Source organism: Pomacea canaliculata, linkage group LG11 (genome assembly GCF_003073045.1).
Source record: "Pomacea canaliculata isolate SZHN2017 linkage group LG11, ASM307304v1, whole genome shotgun sequence".
Taxonomy (NCBI): domain Eukaryota; kingdom Metazoa; phylum Mollusca; class Gastropoda; order Architaenioglossa; family Ampullariidae; genus Pomacea; species Pomacea canaliculata.
In genome coordinates this window covers 14,018,932-14,041,222 of record NC_037600.1, presented here as the reverse complement: position 1 = coordinate 14,041,222, position 22,291 = coordinate 14,018,932, and the positions used below count along the sequence as shown (strand labels likewise).

General features: G+C 41.4%; 1 protein-coding gene across 1 annotated transcript in view; it reads left to right on the top strand.

Moving 5' to 3' along the window:
- LOC112575225 (potassium channel subfamily T member 2-like) overlaps nt 1-22,291 on the top strand; it is a 43,349-nt gene continuing 21,058 nt past the window's right edge. The window contains exons 1-11 of the mRNA XM_025256917.1: nt 1-756; nt 4,950-5,029; nt 5,493-5,583; nt 6,208-6,240; nt 10,145-10,228; nt 10,550-10,658; nt 13,178-13,252; nt 14,427-14,507; nt 15,776-15,870; nt 18,756-18,939; nt 19,508-19,672. Coding sequence (XP_025112702.1) covers nt 539-756; nt 4,950-5,029; nt 5,493-5,583; nt 6,208-6,240; nt 10,145-10,228; nt 10,550-10,658; nt 13,178-13,252; nt 14,427-14,507; nt 15,776-15,870; nt 18,756-18,939; nt 19,508-19,672 — 1,215 coding nt within the window. The 5' untranslated portion in view covers nt 1-538. The remainder of the gene's footprint in view (nt 757-4,949; nt 5,030-5,492; nt 5,584-6,207; nt 6,241-10,144; nt 10,229-10,549; nt 10,659-13,177; nt 13,253-14,426; nt 14,508-15,775; nt 15,871-18,755; nt 18,940-19,507; nt 19,673-22,291) is intronic.

Genomic DNA, 22,291 nt, shown 5'->3' with positions numbered 1-22,291 from the left:
TAAGAACACCTACATGTGTTGGTGGTCATAACGAGAAGGCAAAGTCAGCAAAGAAGAAAGTAAAGATTATAGAAAGGACTTTTGAATGTTTTCAACGCATCAGTTTTTTTTTAAATTTGTGTCCAGAAAAACAATCTCTAAGCTTTCTAACCTTTTGTTTGAAGTAATTTTGTGGCTGAAATAATGTTATGTGATGTCGGATGACACAAACAGTTCAAAAGGATACGAACCAAACGAACGGAAGTGACAAACAGTTTAGAAGCTGAAACTTATCGTTTGGAAGTAGATGATGGCTGCAAACCCAACGGATAGAATGTCGGCAAGTGATGACACGCGGTCAGGCGGAAGAAAGGAATGTTTTTGTGTCGCTGGTTTTTGCCGTAGTGCGAGCGCCGGTGATCAGTTGCTGAGAAGAAGACAAATCTGAAGGTGCACGTGCAGGCTCGGACAGGCTTGCTTCACGGGCAGCGCGCGCACACGGTCCTGCGCAGGGAGGGGTCGAGGGAGTGGGGAGGACGACCGAGGACACACGGGACAGATGCGGCACGGGGTGCCAGGAGGGCGGCTGGCTGGGATGTCCAACCCGTGGTTCTACAGAGCTGCCCAGTGCCGGAGCGTGGGCCGGCCCCCGTACGCCATGCAGAACAGCGCATTCGTCATGGACACCTCGCCCCGCGACTGCTACCGACATCGGCACCGCAACAGCGGTGTGGTGGGGCTGTACAACGGCGAGGACACCATTCCGCCGCCACCACAGTGAGTCTGGTTGTGGTTGTCGCTCCTCAACCTTCATTTTTTTTTTTTTTTTTTTTTTTTTTGAAGGGGGTTCTTAAACAAGAAGGTTTCGAACCAAACTTTTTTCTTTCGGTATAACTTGATATTCTCCAGGACCGATATTTTTTTGTCTGGCCCATCAGTTTTTAATTCGGGTATTTAAATGCATTGAATGTTTTTTTTTTTTAAATTTCGGGGTTGGGAAAAATATCTGCAGCAGCGTTTCTTGTCAATTTAAATGATAGGATTATATGGACAAGTTTTGGAGGGCGTAGGTCAAGTCGAATTGACTATCAGCACATTTGGACACAGTGGCTATGCTAGGAATGATGATGATATTGCGCATTACACGGACATCTCGGACCCAGTGAACTTGCAAAGATTTATTAGACACAGGGAGAAGAGGGCAGAGAGTCGCCAACATAAATGTCTTGTTCTGGTTTAGAACGGACACAATAGACATAAAACATGCTCGAATCATTAGATGTCTGCTGTGCATCCCGGAGGGCTATTGGAAGCCATCGTCCATTGACTTTCCTCCTCACCCGTTTGTGATGGTCGGGGGGTCAGGGGTCACAGGTCACCGAGAGAAGAAATGTGATCGATCCTGTCTTAAACCTCTGCTGTGCTTTCCGCTATCTGTGCACATTTATTTTTTTTAAAAAATTGCATACGGATGTGTGCTTCTGTAGTCGCGAATGCAAATTCTAGATCATACACCGATTAATGTGACTGATAAATGGGGTTGTAGAGGTTTGGTGGGGTGGGATGGAGGAAGGGTGGGGACCAATCGACAGATGATGCTTGTGCATCTTTGACCGAATCGACAGATATGTTTTATGTTGTTTATTTTACCCTTTTTATGTATTTTTTTAAAATGTGAGCTGTTACATCGTACAAACACTTTATTATAGAAATCAGCCGTAGACAAAGTGTTGTCGGGTAGACTAGGCTAAGCTTAGCTTCCATGTTTCTAAGGTTAAGGGTATTACTCGCTCTATCCACTAAAAATATGTTCAACTTATGATAGGTTTATCACTATAGCCTCGTAATTCTTGGAGCATTTGAATAGAGTTTCTTCTGTCCTTTTCTCTGACACTATTGCGTTTCTCTTCTCGAATCGTATTTGTACAAAGTTTCAAAGACTTTTTATCTTTTTAAAATTTATTTTTTAAAGCCTTCTTTTTCGCCCTTTTCGTCTTCTTCATCACTGCGTTTAATCGAGTTGTTGTGGAAGTACTACTGGTGAGTAGAACTTTGACAGATTTTCCTACAAAAAAGAGAGGCCAGCTTTACGCACGCTTCCTGCATCCTTGTGAACTCTGACCTTTTTGCATATTGCATTGCCACTCGGCCAGGTTGACTTCATCGTCGCTTTTCTTGCAAAATCGGTTTCGCTGTGTCAGAAACCAAAGTCTGTTTTCCTTCGCGAAAGAGAATCCAGAAAAATAAAACAGAATTGAACCTTCGCGGGGCTGTTTTAGAAACGATTGTAAGCAAGTAATTATTTTGCGAATAGAAAATTGTAAGCACACCCGCACGCACAGAAAGAATGTAAAGTGCAATGCCCCCTTTTTTTTAAAAAGCACGAACTAATCCAAATACCAGGTTTGACCACGAGGGACCCTTGGTATGTCTGTGTGTTCCATCCATGCTCTAGTCACTCTGTCTGCCTACTTGATTGCTTGCCACGGCCCATGTCTTGTGTAAACACTGTAATCCATTTATCCACGTGACTCCGTGCAGGTTTGCTTACAGGAGAGTAGTTCTGTAAATAATCCTGGTGATTGTGGCCTTAGGACGGAAATGTTGGGTATTTTAAAATACATGAGTGCTTATAATAACAAGCGAATATTTACTTTGGAAACACTATTCTCGCAGTGTCTGTCCGTTTCGACATGCGGTTAAACATAATTTAGGATTGAGCTGCGCATGAGTGATTCGTAAAAAAATGTTTACAGGAAATGAAAGTGAGACAAATGATTAAGATTGTTTACTTTTAGCAGTTATGACTGTTACTAAATTAGTTTGTAAATGAAACATGAAAGGAAGTTGAAGTAAAGAGAACATTACATTTTGGGGGAGACATGTATGTGTACAAGTCAAAACACATACAAACATACACATAAACATAAATATATGTGTACAAGTCAAAACACATACAAACATAAACATAAACGTCACGTGACACAGTGGTTGGCTCCTCCATGCCAGTAGAAAATTTATCACGATGTTTCGCTTGTGCGCATGCGTTACATGTCACACTGATAAGAATGACAGTTATCCGACTCCATCATGTAAAAGGGTTTCTAGAGCTTGCTTCCCTCTTATCGACAAGTCCGCATCTTGATCATGCGATCAATGTGAAAGTGGATACTGAGGTACATACAAGATTGCTTCAGGAAACTGCTCACTATCGTATCCACATCGCTTGCTACATGGTCGGAGGGAAGTGCAGTTTGGTGGCAAAGTGACCTTACAGGAAATTCTCAGTGTCATGGAAATCACAGGGTAAGGCTGAAATATTTGAAGTTTTTAAACAAATGTTATTCTTTCAATGTCTTCTGTTTTTTTCCCTGCAAGATGCTTTCAAATCAACTGTTGGTTGGATGGTAGGAAGGAAAGTGCTTCCACTAGAAGCGACTTCGCATTGTGAGGAGAGAGATGTTGAAAGGGAAAGTGAACCGGAGCATGCAGAGAAATACCCCATCGGCCAACGGGTGTCTCGTGTCAACAGGCCAGAGAGTGTCCTTAAACGAGGTCTGAACCCACCCCTTGGTTCTCATTTGGGTGGCCAGTGTTTTAACCACTACAGCTTACCGGTCTAAAGTTTGCTGCAGAAAAAGTGTGAAGCTTTAACAGTTGACACTGTGACTTGTCACCATCCTCAAGTTTTAAAAAACCCGAAGAGGCAGGGTCTGTAAATGTGTTGCACTGAATTCTTTTCCACACCGGGTCAGAGACTGACATGTAATTAATCACCTTTCCACCAGAGCTCAATTACAATAAGAGCTTTTCAGATTAAAAACCATAAATAGCCTGGTTAGTCAAAGAAGAGAATGAATGAGGCTGATTAGTAGGCTGGCAAAGTTACCTTTAGATACCAAGGTAAGGCTTCTGAGAGAGACTGGTGGCTAGAATTTATTTTCCAAGTGAAATTGCACAATGGTGGCTGGGGTGTAGGCTTTGTTTTGATCCCAGAAGGCAGGCAGTTAAATAAGTTTGTATGGCTGTGACTAACATGATCTTAAGGGCCATGTATGACTATGACTTGGTGTCTGCCTGCAGAGGGCAGGTCGCAGTAAGTAGTTCTGCCAGGTGCACGCACCACCCGATCGTCGGGCTTTCTGCTTCTGGGCAGTACCGTTATTTAAAAAAATCAGTACACTCTCCACCACCGCCCGGTAAAAGTGGACCACAACTTCCTCCTAGGGTTGAATTTTTTTTTTTCAAGTGGCGTAGGAAGTAAAGTATTATCAAAAATTTAAAAGATGAAAAAGTAAATATGTTGAAATAAAAAACATGAATATTATTTTAAGTTCTCATATTCATTTATATTCTACATCTTCAATTTTATTGAGGTCATTCGCGTTGTACTCTGCTGTATCTGAAATATATATATATATAGAGAACGAAGAATGAAAGCGGAAGAAAGGATTCGTTTCAATGGTCTCCTCTTTTACTTTGAAAGAAGCCCTTTTTTCATTTGGGGTGAACCTTGGGGGCCTTTTTTTATGAAATCCATGAATAATTTCTGAATTTTTGTACAAACAACAACAACAACAACAACAACAACAACAACAACAACAACAACAACAACAACAACAACAACAAGAATTCTAGCGACTGACAAATCTTAATTGAACAGAAAAATGAAGAATTCACCTTTCAAGTTGGGTCTACAACTAATTAAGCATATCTAATCAAGATTATAGGGTTTCTTTGGGATAACAGAGGTTTGAAGAAGGGATTCAAGGTTTGTATTCCTAAGGGTCAACTGGTCTGGAAGCTGCGTTCTTGCTCTCATTACGAGACACCCAGACGAGCAGAAATAAACCAAGCATGATAAAACCATCTCTAACTTGCTTGGTTTGATCATCATCATCATTTGTCATCGTGAGTGTACGAGAAATATACACTACCTTCATAAATGACTTGTTTATTTTTTTTTTCAGGGTTCATGTAGAATTCTTCACAAACGAAAAGTCTTTCAAAGAGCGCCTGCAGCTGTACTTCATCAAAAACCAGCGCTCAAGTGAGTGACTAATGGCTGTCTCCTTCAACTGCTTCACTGAACCTTCCAGAAGCCTCTCCTTTATTTGTCCTTTATTAAGTTCAAGTTTTTTTTTTGGATTGGAAGGGATGTCCAGCTTGATGCAATTTTTGTATGTGCGTGAGAGAGAACTTTGATCTTTATTTGGTGGACAGTTGGTAAACATTTAGCTTGTAGAATGGGGGAATAATGCACGCAGTTTGTAGGGGAGGAGGGTTTATATAATTATAAAAAAGTCGACAGTTTGTCTGTCGGTGAGAGAGAGAGAATGTTTAAAGAGAGTGTAAATGAGAAGAGAAGGGAGGGTGAGTGTGTGTGTTTTCTGGATATTCCAGGATGTCATATAATTTGTGGTTTTGTTACCACTTGACAGTTGAAGATGACAGGGTTTGCAACAAAGCCACTTTGATCTCACATTTGAACACTTTTCTGTTTTTCTCTATAGGTCTTCGGATACGTATCTTCAACCTGATCATCAAGCTTCTGACATGCGTGCTGTATGTTGTCAGGGTGATCATGGATACCTCACATGCAAAGTAAGTCACTGAGCATCTGTTGTTTGATCCGAGATGGGGAAACGGAGAAAGGAAGAGCGAAAAAGAGAGTGGGAGGAGAGACACGAAGAGTGGGAGGAGAGAGACAAAGAGTGGGAAGACAAACTTAAAAGAATACAATGTAGATGAAAGCTGGACAAAGAGACCGGGAGAAGGGGGCGGGCTACAGAGAGGTCGTGAGAGAAGGAGGAAGAGGGAAAGAGAGGTTGTATACTAGAAAAAAGAAGTAGAGAAAGGACAAAAGCAAGCGAGTTCGATTGCATGCATAAGTTCACTCATGCATAAAATCGCAGGGTTTCAGTTTGTTAAGGCTTATCAGCGGTTCTTGACAGCTTTAAAAGCGATCACAAAATGCTCAGTAAAATGGCTAGGTTTCCGAACGAACCATTCATGGTCCATTTACCTCTAGAGAACTATTATTTTACTTTGAGATACACCGAAAATCAATGCACCATAAAATATTCAGTTTCTGTTATGTTTGAGTGCTCGGCTAACTGTATACTCGGTTCAGAGTTCAATTTAGCTTTTATTCTGATTGTAAAACTTTGTAGTTCGCTGCTTCGAAATTTTAATTCATAAAGCCAAACTTTTTGTATTGCTTTATAGTTTTGACACCAGAAGAACGGAGGAGGATGACAGGTATAAAGAATTCATCCAGGCTTTTTTCTTCTTACAGCATGCATTGAATGCATGCAACACTGAGCATCGTGTATGTCTTCAGACCTCACGCGCATTCCTTTTTGAGAAACCTTAGTTGATCAAGATGAAAAATAATTTGCATTGCATATCTTTTCCTGTTTTCTTAAAACATTGACTAACAATGAATGCGGCTTTGGGTCTTTTTTCACGATTTTTTTTTCTTAAAATGAATTTTACTGTTGCTTGCTTCTTATAATCGTATCCATGCCACGAAGGGCAGATTGAAACCTTTTCTCTCACTGCTGTGAAAGTTCGTGGCTAGGACAGATATTTCTTACAATGTCCAAACTTTGCACTGAGCTTGAATGGATGATGTGTTCATTAAATTTTGCATGGGGACATTACCAAGAATGTTTGAAACAACTCAAAGAAATTAAGACATAGTCTGAAGGCAACAAATATTTTCTTGAAATTGCGAGAGAGCACGAGCTTCTGATTGTTTTGTGAATATCGAGTGTTGATTTTTTTTTATATTTTTTTTGCTCGACATAGGGTTAGAAAAATGAAACTCTGATGGTCTGATTGAGACAGGATGAAACAAAAAGCCAGATTGGTTTTCGTGATTTCACAGGGGGAGTGCATTAGCCTTGTAAAGACTATGTTGTGTGCTTTTTACCACAGGGTTATATTTAGAGGCCGACAGGGCAGTTAAATGTCTTCAAGAGCCGGTAATTTAAAGGATAACTCTGTCTGCTTCGCTTGCGAGACTAGGTATGGCCTTAACCATTGCACGCTAAAAGCATTTGAATGGCTAACAAAAAGCAGTCAGCTAAAGCCTTATAATCGGTCCCGTTTAGAAAATGAAGATATGTAGCCAGTATTTTAGCTGACTGCTTTGCGGGAATCTTCCTGGCGTCACGAAGTGCACGTGACCTCAGCAGCCAAGCGCTTCGATCATCGACGTCGAACGATTCTCGACGAAGGGAATTTTAGACGCGGAAGAAAACCAGAGCTATTCAAATTTTCCTTACCCCTGCTCCCCCTCACTCGCATGTTTTCTTCATGCACTATCTCACTTCAGGTCATTGCTTTCTGTATACATCAAACGCCCATCAGAAACGGTTAGGGGTAAAGGGCGCACAGTCAGTGTGGTCGCCAGGAGGTGGAGTAGGTCAGAAATGAATTCGATTAGCGTCGTGAGGGATGCCGAGAGTTGGCCGAGTTGCATGCATGCCTCCCGAGCCTGGCATGACTACACCACAGAGGGAAGCAGCATGGGAAACTGAGAAAAAAAAACAAAAAAACCCAGCGATTATCTTGAAGACGTAAACGGTCAGAAACGAGCTTGTGGATGCATGCGATCGTGCTTGTGCGTAAATGCGCGTGCTTGTGCGTCAGTGTGCGTGCAGCTTTTAGCATGCGTAAGAACGGCAGCCGCATTAGAAGATGTTTTGTAGAAAAACTAATATTTATAAATAAAGTAGCATAATAAATATGTATGTGTATAGATATTTGTATTCATATTTATATGCACGTGAAAAGCAAATATATATCGAGCAAGGACGAGCTACTAACTCACCTAGGTTTTAGGAAGAAGGAGCAGAACCAAAAAATTAGGAAAGGGGCACAACAGCCTCGCCTACAAAAGTTTAGGCAAGGGGCATATTACTGTAGCCTCGCCCAGAAGAGTTTAGGAAATGGGTTTAGAAAAGTAGCCTTGTCTGCGAGGATTTTAAAAAAAGGGACAACGTAAAATTGAATTGATTAAGATGAAGGAATTCATCTGGAAGGGCTTAGGAAAGGAGCACCAAGAACAGGAACCTCGAAAGGGAGAGCTTAGATAAGGGACACAGAGTTGAATGTGAGAGGGTCTTGTTTTTATCAGTGCAAACCGTTACCGATTCTGAATCCTGAATTCTAGATCATTCGAAATGGTGAGTGCATGATGCGTAAAATGCAATTTTCTTTTTCTTTTTAACACTTGCACGTGAAAAGCTTGCTGAGAATGTTGCATCGTGCGATTTGGAAGCTAACGGCTTGCTTTGCTCGTTTACATCGTGGTCTGGTTTGCGAAATAATGAATGGTAGGGGAGAAAGAAGATTCTGGGAGGAGAGATCTTGTGACATAACGGTGGATGACTTTGAGCGGATTTCTATCCACGCCGAGAAACCTTTCCCGGGCCACTTCCGGTCTGTTCCAGTCATTAATCTTGAGCAGCCTGACATGTAAGGAGAGAGCCAGAGGTGATGTGGCTGGAGGGCTAAATGAGATTTTTGTGTCACACGAGTAAAGTGCTTGAAATGCAAGATCAGTTCAATCAGGGTGAAACGTTTATTATTTATTTGTTTATTTTATTTTGTTTATGCTAGCAAGGACATAAGAGCACAGATAATGTTTGTCATTAATCTCCATTAAGCTCCATCATCGTTCAGTTTCCTATCTAATTTGTTCGTTCGGGTTTCTTTTGTTTTTGTTCACTTTTTTCTTGTTTCTTCGCTCTAGAAAATGTCACTGGAAAAACTGAAGTAATTACTGGTCATTTATTTTAAAAATTTAATTATATGAGACGTTTTGATTTTGAAATAAATAACCGAAAGTGTTCATTGAATGTCTCCTGAGAATGTGGATCGCAAAAACATCACAATGCCTCTTAAAGAGAGACTTCCTTGCCACTTATATGTTGTAAAATCTTAACCTGCTCTTGAAATGTAATTTCTGACCCTTGGCAATAAAAGCATCCAGAGAACTAAACACAAAATCACTGGTCCGTGGTGGACAGCTACATTTCTACCGGAAGCCAGTCTGTATGTAGAGATACATGTAGTGGGTGTGTAGAAAATGTCTATTGCTGCCACTTTTGTCACTCTCACCATTTTTGCACAGACTCCTGGGGTTTCAGGTTTGCACCATCCCTGACAAACGAGAGACAGAATGAAATGTATCACTGGCAGGATGTTGCCCAGGTGGCAATAGCAATTCTTGCTTACGTCCCCTGTGAGCTCTTTTCTTCCCGGCCTGGGTGGCCGCGCATGCAGTGGGGTGTGCACCGTTTCACGATTCACCATCTGCACCATTCTGCCTGATATTTGTTGTCACACGGATCAGTTTCTACCAGTGTTTTGTTGAGTGTCTGCGGATCTCTCCCGACAGTGTGGATCGTGAACTTTTCTGCTCTCCAGCACGGACTGCTGCAAGGAACACGACTAGTAGTACAACTGAACAAACGGCATGATAAATGAACACATTTAAAGTTTTCTTCCCGTCTATTTGTTTTTCTATTCATTTGTCTGTTTGCTTGTATGTTTGTTTGCTGTCTGTCAGTTCGTCCGTCTACATATCCGTTCGTGCGTGTGGTGATCTGTCCTTCTATCCATATTTTACTTGTTTCCAGTGTCATCTTTTATCATTTGCACGTGTGCGTGCATGTGTGTGAGTGAGGGGGGAGGATGGGGGCACACATATTTCAACATCTGTCAACGGATTGTTTTGTGACTAAAATAGCTTTCGGGATGACCACTCGTTACCTTTTTACCACTTCTAGCAACGGTCAGTAGTGGACGACTGGCAAGGCCAGCAAGTGACTTTATACAGAGTGCACAAGTACTTGAGCCCTGTCTAACCGTCTTTTTCCATTCTCACGCGCATCATCATCTGCTACTGCCCTCAGCTACGTGGCTTGCATGAGCGTTGGTCTCTTCTTTCCGTCCACAAAGAAACCTCGTTAGATGAGCTCTCGCTTTGAAAGGACCAGCATCTTTATTCATGGAAAAGAGATAGGGATGTGAAGCTGTGCCTTTGCACAGTCCATGTGTATGGGGATATTAAAAGGGAGCAGATTTGTGGGTTAAAGGTTTCTTTTTTTTTTTTTTTTTGTTAATCATGTTGCTTTGCTGTGCGTTTCAGCGCCAACGGAGACCTCGGCTGTGAAAACCGAACCAACTACCGACAAAACAAAGACGATCTTGCTGAATCGTCCGACATAAACTGGTATACACATTTCTCTATCAGCACTTTCCTCTTCATACATACACTAACATTTCTGTCATCTGCATGCTCTTATGACCTACCTTTTCCACTCTTTTACATTCTGTATTTATTGTAAGTTTTTATCACAACCTGGAAAACATCTGGCTGCAATATTGTAATTATTATCTTGTTTATTATCCAAACACAAGAATGTCACAAACAACAGGCAATAACGACCTCTGTGCCCATTATCTTAATGCATGCTCATAAACACAAGTCAGCACATGCACAGACAAATGTGACAAATGTGACACGAACTTTGACCCACTGTGCATTTTTCAGGGATGCAATTGCATGGGTGAACCGGCACGAAGGTGTGTGGATTTGCCAGGTGACAGTCGCTGTCATCAGCATGTGTGAAAACATTTTGGTCCAGTATCTCAGCTACAAGGTATTACACACTTCTTGTGACAGGAGAAAAAAGTGGTTACCACTTGCTTCCGCCATTTCCGCCATGATGGATACTATTAAATGCAAGATACAGCCACATTTTCGTCTTTTCTGACAAATCTGTTTGTTATTTCACTTCACTAAGCTTAAGATTAGTTTTAGAAAAGACCGGGAATTTCATGTAATGTTCATTACCATCGCCGTCTGATTTCATTTCAATCTCTTGTTGGTGGTTTCAAACCCGGAGAAGGCAGAGAACATCTTAGCACTGAGTCGACAGCTGATTGTAGAAAAGGTGGTTGTAAGTGGTTCGAAATCGACTGTAGAGTAACTCGTGGGGTGGCCGCAGGTCAGTGCTGAATCCACTTGTTGTAGTGGAAATGGTCGAAAATGAGTGGTTTAGTAGAAACTGATCATCATAGTGGTTTATTATTATTATTATTATTATTATTATTATATTATTATTATTATTATTATTATTATATTATTATTATTATTATTATTATTATTATTCGCGGAAGCGAGTGGTACTCATCTTCAGTATCTTAATTTTAATTTAGTGGAACGCATTTGTCCAGTATCTCGGCTACAAAGTATCTTTGTTTTTAAGTGTATCTTTGTTGTGTGATTTCAAAACACCAAAGTCAGTATCTCATTTATCAAGCACTTCTTTGTAGTCCTAGCATAGATGTCATCTCAGTAAGTAGTACACTTTAGTATATGTCAAAATATTGTAACTTGTCAGGGGCATTAGCAAACACTTCATGGTAGTCTCTTTAGTATAAGATGTCAGAATATCATTATCTCAGTTGCAAGTTATTACAACATTTCTTCATCAGCTTATGATTTTATTTTGTATATCCTTTTAATTGATGTTATGAAGTGTAGTGAGTGACGGATTATCTTTTCTTCTCGTCGCTAAAGAAAATGGACGACAAAGGTCAGGAAGGTTGAAGAGAACAGGGTTTGACTGACAGTAGAAATTACATGGGTCTCTCTTGGACAGAAACTTGTCATACAGTGCATTTGAAGGGAGGAAAAAGTCTTCCAGGATGAGAAGATTGACATCAGTCCCTAAGGGGGCATTGACCTTCGAGGACTAGGGTGTGATGGCCGCTCAGTTGGTGGCCGTTGGGAGCGGTCCAGAGGGACTCCATGCAACTGAGCCTGTGGCGGACATATGTGATAAAACTTTTTCACAGCTGGTGACACAGCTACAGTCCAGTGTCTGCCTAACGAAGACAAATGGGAATCGAAACTAATCTTCCGGAAAGGTGTCTAATCTAAGCATCTGCTTTGCAAGAGTTTGTTCTGAATATTTTATAGGACAAAAGCACTAATATATTTAGCATCACCTCTGTAAGATGGAGGAGACAGATTGATGTCGATCTGATTTACACGCCTACACAAGGTTTCAGAGTCCCCCTCTCCTTCCTATACCTTCCATTGAAAATCCTGATTTTTTTTTTCATTTTACTGAGGGTGGGGTAGGGTATAGAATTTAGCAAAGAAATGTTTGATGTTGTGATGCAAGGTTGATATCAATAATATAAAATTTTCTTGTAAAATTTAATAAAACAGAATTTTGGAATTCTGTGCACAGTTTTTGTCTCTTCAGGATGGATTAATGATTTTAAACCGTTAATCGTCTCCAGATGTAAGTAAGTTCGTGTATGACCAGTTGTAGTGAGGTACTTCAAAGTCAGACTTGGTAAAGTTAAAAAACGAACGCAGTACCACACGTTTATGACACCAGAAAAACACATCCTAATAATCCGTTTCCTTCTTCATCTAGATGTTAAATTTTCATCTTAAACATCGTGAAATGATAGGTTGATGTCCCTGAGTGCTTTTCCTGTCATCATCGCGGCGAACATTTTGACAACCTGAACGGTCTTTCGACAGTTTCAACATGGGGAACGAACCCAAACACTCGTGTTCCAGGGGGATGTTCAGAAGTGGAGTCGAAAGACAAATAGACAGCTCAGGTCTGGGCTGCCCTCAGGCGCCCTTGATTAAACTTAAGACTCCATGGAAAAATTCAGTATTGGATCTTGTATCTCGCCTCCAAAGAATTTTTAGACCGGAAAATTAACTTGTGATTGAATCTCCATGGGATGTGCCGCGAGCGAAAAAGTGAAATTCAGACAAGTCAAGTGAGCGAACAACATTCCTCAATTGCTATGCATTTTTTTTTTTGGCATCTCGGCAATTCCAAGTATAGGATATTTCCGTGCATGTTCGAGTTAGTTTTCGATACTTCTAACCCATCATTCCCATTCTAACAAATTTTATGGGTTTTTCCTTCCTTAAATGCATCTAAAGATATAAAAATACGGAGGAAATGGGTTCATTATCTCTGGGATATGATATTCTGCGTAAAAATGAAGTATTAAGGCATCGAGACAATTGTTTCTTACAGCATCCAGATTCATTGATATTAACAGTCCAGTCCTAGCCTCACATTGTCTAGTTACTAACTGTAAGCACAAGATGTTGACTCACTGCATTTTATTTCAGGGAAATATTCTTCAGCAGATATGGAGTCTGGAATTACTGACAGAGCTCGTCACAACAGTTCCCTTTCTATTCACTGTAAGTTGGTCTGTGAACATGCCTTGTGCTTGTGTGAACTGGGATTGTGGGACCGGGGAGAGGGCTAGAGAAGATTAAGGGCACACCTTTAGTCATGTTTCATTTAGATGATTGATGTTAACATTTTTTTTTAATCTCCGCATGAATAAAATTATAGGCAAGAAACTGGACACATTGTCAAACAGAACACACTTTATGTGTTGTAGAATTTTTCTCGTTTAAAGGGTATAAAACAGTTTTCCTCTCTTATAGACCTTTAACAATATTATTACTAGGACAAATATACATCGGTTAAAAAGCCAAATCGAAACTGTCTTTGACTGTGATGAAACGGTGCACTTGTATTATAAACTGTGTTACCTACTTCGTCATATAAACCACAAATCACATATCCAAAACATTTTTCAAAGACCACATTACAGCTCAGGTGAAGAACAGTGATTAAATGTATCAGCAAGTAAAACCCTCGAGAGTGAATGTGATGATGGGGGAAAGAACGATCCCCCCTGGCTTATTTTACAAATGTCCATTTAATTATTGTTAGTAATCTTGCTAAAGTGCTGTAGCCTACGGCGGGTCTAACTCGGAGACTTTTTTTCAGGAAAATCAAAGCAAGATCCATTATGGGAATAACAAAAGAAACATTAACGATATTAACAAAATTATTCTAAATATGTGACCAGTCGAGTGTATAAGCGATGTATTTTTAGGGTTTACTTTTTTTGGACCGAGCTGTTACTCGGATCATTAATGTTTTATTTACTGTCCTTTGTTCGTCTGGTCGATATCTTTGTCATACATTTCAACCGCTTTCCCCTGTTCATATTTTGTTTCTTAAAATGCAAATCCCCTACTTTTGAAACTACATGTTTTTTTTCTAGTTTGCGTGCTTCCTTTCTGGTGTGTGTGTTTAAGAAGCATCACTTGTTCTGTTCAGCATAAAATTTCATTGTCTCAGATATTTTTGTGTACACTTTTGGTACCAGCTGTCGTATTTGCAGATGTATATCAACGGACATATCGCAGTCTAAGGAGTTTTATGGATCAGATTTCCCCCTTTAAATGTGCTGATATCTTGATATTCCCCCTTGTTTATTCAGTGACGAGTGTTATCAGGTTTGATTTCATAGTGTTCCCTACTGAATGGTTTTCAGTGAATCTGTGTCTGTTTCAGCTGTTCAAGCCCCTGAGAAATCTGTTTATTCCGGTCTTTCTGAACTGCTGGCTCGCCAAGCTGGCCATGCAAAACATGTTTGTAAGTATTTACAACTTGAACGTTCACTTGCGGATTGGAAACTGTTTCATCAGGATATTATCAGTGTAGATGACAATGGTGACTGATCTGTATTTAGGAAAAAATCATACTATCTACTCATTGCCTCTTCATTTCTCAGTTGTCCTCATCCACTGTAACTCATTTTGAGCGGGTGGCTACGGTTTGCTACGGACATTTCACTTGGCCACGATTGACCATTTAGCTGACGATGTTTGATTAAAAAAAAGGATGGGTCTTGATCTTTGATCCCACATTTAGGCCACAAAAGATAAGAAAGGTAAAAAACAAGAAAAGAGGTAGAAAGAGGGGACATAGTCCCACATTGAGACCGCGGTCTGGCCCACGTGACCTTTTTCTCTTATTTTTTAATGTCCACGATGCCATTTTGTTTGCCTCCGCTGCGAGACATTTCATGCATGTGCATTAATTTCCTTTGACGGGTCGCTTGTCTGTGTAAATGATCGTATCTCTTGCCCTTTCGAGAGCATTCATTGTTGAAATGGTTGTCTGCATTAAATGTTAAAATGGTCATCTGCACGTGCACAAGGGTTGAGTGTCTTTTTTTTTTACTACCATCTAGTAGGATGAGCAACGAGGACCCATCTCTACATCTGTGTTGACGAGTAGTGTGTATATATGTGCGTTCGTGTGTTTGCTTGCATGTGCGTTTGCGGTCGAGAGAGAGAGATTTGCCTGTCACCTTTTATCTCTATCTATATAGATATATTCATTATTTTTATGCATTCGCCTCACTCAACACATCCTGTCCCTCGTTGCATATCTTCTGATTGTTTTTCCCCCCTCTGCGCTTTAGTTCATACACTCTCGAGTACCTGAGGGCATTGATAATATGATAATCAGACACCGGCACAGGGGAAGGTCAGCCAACAGAGCTTATCTGTCTGTAACATGTTGAACTGTAATATCCTGTCACTGCTTATTGATTTCAGATGTCCTATTGACCTCCCATCATTAATCTTTTGCCCATGTTGCTCAGGCATTGCCTATAATTCGATGGCATGTTGATGTACTGTGTTGACTTATTATGTATTGACCTATGATGCTCTGTCTGTAATATGTCGACCTATAGTTATCTATCTGTAACTATTGGCCACTCATCTGATACCCTCTCTTACATATGTTGATGTATGATATTATGTCTGCAATCTGTTGCACCGTGATATGTCTATAATACGTTGACCTATGCTCTCTGTGTGATGTGTTGACCTGTAACCTCTTGGCCACAGAACGACCTCCACCGTGTGATGCAAAAGGCACAGTCCGCTCTGGGACAACAGCTCATGGTGCTGGTGGCAACCATCCTGTGCCTCGTCTTCATTGGGTAACCTTTGACTTTGTTCTTCCATGTTAAAACATTCTGTTCTCGTATACACTGAAGGTAGCCATCTGCTTCAAGTAGCTTCTTTGTCTGCGATTTATGACCACCGACAAGGAAGTTCATTGGGATCAGTTGCACGTGGCTCTAGGCGTTAGCTGAGTGCCTAACTTATAGTAATTAGCTAAACTGCTTATAGTTTATAATCATTTAGGTGGCGCTTGCTGTTACCCGTGCGACCTATGGCTTCAGTACGATGGCTACAAACCAACCGTTAACTTACAAATTCTGGTCCTGTTTACAATAAGAGAACCCCTTCAGTGGATTATTTCCTGTCCTCGAGGCAGCTTTGCCTTCTGCTCATCACCAAAGCTCCAGCAGATACACGAATCAAGTGCGGATTAAACTTAAGAACCTGGACATTAGGTATTTCCGATGGTGCCTTGCAGCTATAGCCATCGAGATGGAAGACTTTGTTAGAAGTAAAAGCAAGGGAAATTGTAAGTTAGGATTAAATGATATATATTGATGTTTTGAATCATCTTTAATCAGAATTTCGGGTTGTAAATGAACCCTTTACTTACAGTACCGTCAACAACGCAGTTTGGGACTGATTGATGAAGGCCGCCATGTTTACTTACTCTTTCTCGAGAAGAGTCTGACTTTCATGTCCGATGTTAGAGGATCCATTGGACTAGAAGACTGTCGAGCGATGTTGTCGACAGTTTTTCGGGGGACCCTTTTAAGAAGGAAAGTATCGAGCGATGCTGTTAGCAGTTTTGCCGACTGACCAGCTCGTCCTTGATTTATGGCCTGCAATCGTCGGAAAGGCACAGCTTGGAGGAAGAAGTAAACATGTTTGTCTTGGCTGCCTCCTATTTTAGAGAAAGCAGGCTGAGTGTGGGGGATGTGTACAGATTCTTCTCCCAGTCCAGTCGGTTCAAGTGACACCGAAGTTTTACAACGGTATTCACTATTTTTTCCACACAATGGTCGTTGACCGGACAGTTTATTTCACTACGATTGCAACCAGTTGCTACATTGATATGTGCTACTGTTTGTAACATCATTCTGTCTACATTTTACTCAACTTTTCATCAGTTTGGTTCAAAAGTTCACTGCACAATCTCCAATCCAAGATTACAGCCTTTTAACAACCTTCACTCAGGAGACCGGTAAAGTGAGGTCACGTGAGAACACAACACAGCCGCCTGCTTGAACCTCTTCAGAGCAACATTTTTATGGGACATGATATGTAACTCACTCTGTCATTTAAGGCCAATTGACCTTTCCCCCTATTTTCCCCTTAAGTGGATGTGTAAAAGCAACCGCGACATAAACGTATTTAAGTTCATTCTTTGCAACTGAAAACTTCACTAACAACTTTGTTTCGCGAGGGGATTTGTTTCTTCAGTTTTGGGGAATTTTTATTTTCAATACTCTTAACTCAGTCTTTTAAGACCGCTCTCATAAGTCTTTTAATCCCCAGGACTTAATTCTACTAATTGCCCTCTGGAATAGTAAATAAAGTTGTATCGTCTCAACACCAAGACATCATCGTTGTGGTGAGAAACTTTGTCTGACCGGTTGAAGATCTGGGGTGTGCCAGACAGTTCCCCAGGTGAAGAGTTTCTTTTTGTTTCTGTATGAGCTGTTTCTTTGACATTGTGGTTAATGAAATTTGTACCGGCCGCCGAGCAGTGCTTGCTCAAGCTAATGGTGTGCAGCACGTTCTGCCAGTAAACGGAATAAAATATGAGGGCCTTGACGTAAGCGAGGGCGACAGGGACTGGAACCTGGACCCTCAACAGGAAAGAAAACCACCACGCAGAACGCAAAAAAAGGAAAAAAACTAAAGTTTTTGCTTTATTTATTGGTGTGATTATATATATATACGCTTTCTTAACCTCCTGCGAAGCACGAACTACATTTTCATTTGCCACGACTCTTTAATGGTCCACATGCTTGGTGACGTCATTGGAAGGGTCGACCTTTGCACTTTTGAAACGCCATCTGTGTCATTGGGCCGGCAGCTCAGAAAGTGCTAATCAAAAACTGCGAGTCTTGCTCTTCCGTTTGCTGGCCGAGGTCCCTCCCGAAGGCGTGAGAGTCAATCAGCACACCACTTTCGGCCCGGAGGGCAGGACAGCTTTTATTCGTGAGCTGGCACTTGCACGCGAAGGAATCGTCAAACTTGCTCCTTCCGTCTCTCTTCTCGCACTTTTTTTCGCTCTTTCTCTCCCGCTCCTTCTTTTTCTGAATATCTTTTCTCTCTCACCTATTTCTCCGTATATCTTCTCTTCCCATCTTATCTCAGTTTTCCAGTGCCATTGTAAAAACATCTTTAACCGTCGCCTTTTAGAAACAGCTCTCTCTACTCACTGTTGGTGAGAAATTAGCGAGATACAATTATTTTGCTTAGGATTTCCTGAAAGTTGTGGCTATTTCTATTTACTATACTTGCGGTTGAAGCAGCAGGTTTGATTTGTGTAATTTTGCTTTAGGTCATCTTGACCGCGTAAACATGAATGAGGTTTGACTGAAGTTCAACAAAGTTTTTACATGTCGGTGATGTAAAAACTTTTTCTGTCGGTGATACTAAAAAATTCCAGACTTTGTCAAATGTTGTCAGTTTTTGTCCGGTTAATTATGACTTTTCGTGCTCTGCCTGTATTTGAGTAGAAATCACGCTGAGTGGTCTTCAGTCTGTTTTGTGTTCTGAAGTTCCCTCTGACTGCTCTGTCCATTTGAGAAGTTTGTTTGTGCTGTACGTGCGTTTATGTGAAGTTTGTCCCTTTATTTTTTTCTGTAGTTTTTTTATCTTTTGATTTCTGCAGTTTTCTGTGTTTTGAATGCGCTTGTGGTCAGTAACTCGTGTGGTTGTCCACCAGAGCCTGCGGCGTGCAGCACCTGCAGCGAGGCAGCTCCCGGCCACTGACCATCTTTGAGGCCTTCTGGTTTGTTGTGGTGACTTTCTCGACTGTCGGGTATGGCGACCTGTACCCAGACATCTGGCCCAGCCGCCTCTTTATGGTGCTTATGATCGGCTTTGCTCTTATCATCTTGCCCACACAGGTATGTAATACTTTACTGAAAATCAAACTACCCACACCTGCGAGTGGCTTTTTACTGGAGATTTAACTAAACAAACAGGTGTGTGTGTGTGACACTGTACTGAAGGTCAAACTGCCCACACGGTTAACGGACACTTTGTGTACTTTGCCACCATCGCTTCACATGTACCCCATTAACTAAGGCTGTTCTAAATAATTATCTACTTCAAGTAGCTGGTAGCTTTGTCTTCTCTTTTCGTACCTTGTTGTTGTTGTTTGTTGTTGTTTGGTTGTTGTTTGGTTGTTGGTTGGTTGGTTGGTTGGTTGGTTGGTTGGTTGGTTGGTTGGTTGTTTGTTGTTGGTTGTTGTTCTGTTCTTGTTCTTCTTGTTCTTCTTCTTGTTTTTCTTGTTGTTCTTGTTGTTCTTCTTCTTGTTGTTCTTCTTGTTCTTCTCGTTCTTCTTCTTGTTCTTCTTGTTCTTCTTCTTGTTCTTCTTGTTCTTCTTGTTCTTCTTCTTCTTCTTGTTCTTCTTCTTCTTGAACGTTTCCTTTCTTGTCGTGTTGCAAATTTAGCAGTTTTGACATGTTGCAGATTGAGCAACTAGCCTTAACATGGCTGGAGCGGCAGAAGCTGGGCGGTTCGTACAGCAGCCACCGTGCCCACACAGAGAAACATGTCGTGGTGTGTGCCACTACCCTACAAGCTGACACTGTCTTGGACTTTCTGCACGAGTTCTATGCCCACCCCATGCTACAGGTCAGGCTACTGTTCATCTGAGTGTGAGTACCTGCGCGCATGACTATGTGTGGCACGTGCAAATACAACCCGGATGTTTGATGCGCGCAGTTACCAACCAGCTTGATGAACCAGAAGCTAAACCGGATCTGTTATGTTTGTTTTTTTCGACAAAAAATTGTGACAGTTTTTTTGTTTTTCTAAAGTATGGTATGCCAGTATTGTTTGCTGTCATTGAATTTATTCAAACCAGGTCTCATTTACTTTTGCAAAGCAGTTCTGGAATTCGCCATTTTTCTAACCACTGTAAACGGTGGGAGATGCGTGCGCAGATAATCCTGTTTAATCTTATTTCGAGATTGAAGTACTAAGTGGTAGAATTCCTTCACAGATGATGAAGACCATATTTCATGCACCACATTGTTTACAGATCTTAATTTGCAACAAAGTTCTTGAAAGAGAAGACCGATCGCCATATTTCCAGACTTGTATATTCGTCCCGTGTCATATATAAATTAAAAAAATTCTGACTCCAGACTTACCCCGTTGTTCTGGGGTCACGGCTGACATGGTCACGTGAATGCCCTCTTCTCTCACTCCCGTGTACTAATTGGTGGATCATGATCACCGCCGTCGAGACGACCACCACTCTGTTAATTTAAAGCCCCACGTGCGACTCCAAACTTTCAGGAAATGAATCCCTCACCACCGAACGCCCAGCACTGACACATCCCTCACTCCTTTCCCCACACCTCTAGGGACAACCGTCCTTGCCTAGCAACAGCTTCCAACATCAATCCAGTATATCAGCTCAAAAATCAAATCCGCTAACATCCGCCTGTCTGGCTTTGTTTCTCGCGCGCAGAAGAATCTTATCTGTTGCTGTATAAGTAAGCGGACGCATAAAGGGTTGCTGCGTGCAATAGCAATGGGAACTGAAGAAGACAGGAAGAGATTTCTGGAAGAGAGGTGAGGAAGGCTACAAGGAGAAATAAATTGTAGGAGTGGAGGGGGATTCGCCGCGAAGAAACCGTAGGCTAGAGCGCGGTTGTCGAGTTTCGTCTGGGTCGGGTCGAACGGTTGTCAGAGACAGATCGTCCTGAGGGTGTTAATTATGGGAATGGGAAGTGTTTGTCCAGGATACTAACACCCGCATCGCAGAAAGTCGTTTCCGAGGATGTAGCATCTGGCTGTAAGTCAGAGAGATCAGGGCCCATGTACACAGCATGTCCACCTCTGGGCCCCGGGGCCCTTGTGGAGTAGCACAGCGAGCTCGAAGGCTGTCATGGTTGAATAGGTTAAAATATTGGAAGCTCTTAATCAATCATCTTTTCTGATATGACAGTAAAACTGCGGGTGGCTTGGGGGTGGAAGTGTGAGAGAGGGAGGGAGAGGGAATGGGGTAGTGGAAGGCGCGATAATTTCTCCAAGGAGATAACATTTAGCAGATGTACCATATCAACGGGTTTTCTTTACACTCTGAAAAGATTCGTTTATTCACTGCGCAGGCATCCTCCAGTCTGAATGTTGGTCTGTAATTTAATCTTGATGTGCTTGTGCACCTCATTTCAGCGATTTCATCACCAATGTTGCACAACAAAATTTCGCAACAGTGGATTGCAAAACACTCGCCGTGGTATTGCCAAATAGTTGCTGGCACGGCGTAAAACACTATAAACAAACATTGCAAAACATAGTGAAACGATTTTATAGGCCGAAGAATGACGAAGAAGACTTTCACACACCAAAACACACACACACATATCTATTTCTTTACTTCTTATGGTCCATTGGCCTGCATAGGTCAAAGTGCAAGATGCTATTACTAAGTGAATACTCTCTTTCTGTTCTCCTGCTACTCGCTTACCAACATGACCCTACACAGAAAAAAGGTCAAAAATCGAGATGCCATTATCTCGAGAACAGAAAGGAGAAAAGATGGAGGTTATTCACCTGGATTTGAGAAAATAATATCTTGCACTGACCTTTTCTTAAACTTTAGAAACAAAAATTTGCACCACACTAAAACTTTGAAGTCTGTTTGTCTTTATCCGGAGAATCATTCATAATGCAGGAAATGTGAGTACATTTCTCCACGGGCCCATGTTCTTGTGATTGAATTTGATTGTGATTTAGATTAAACAGCATTTTCTTGCTGGTAGGCAATGGTTGTTTTCCCTTTTGGGATTACCCATTGCAATGGGGACGTGGAGAAAATCTTTAGACAGATATTGGATTGATTCCTCGAGTTTGTAAATTATTGAAATGTGTGTGACGAGTGTCTCAGCAGATTGAAACAACCCTCGTGCTTTGTTGTTTTGTTTTGTTTTGTTTTTTGTGTGGGAGTTGGTTGGCTAGAACAGCGGTTTCAATAAGCATTAAGTGGCACATTGGAGGAGGAAGGAAGCCAGAAGACCAGAGGAAAACCTCAGGCAGCCAGCTTTGTGACACAGGTGACATGACATGAGTGTCAGTCATTCGTTCCTTGACTGCTACCGGTCGGTGGGGTGTGGGGGAGCACATCAATAAGTCCCACCACTAAGACCTGGCTTGAGCGACAGTTAGCAGGTATTGCACAGGGTGAACAGTGCAGTAAGCCAGTTCATCCGTGTTCTTGAAGAACAGTCCTGGACAGAGTGT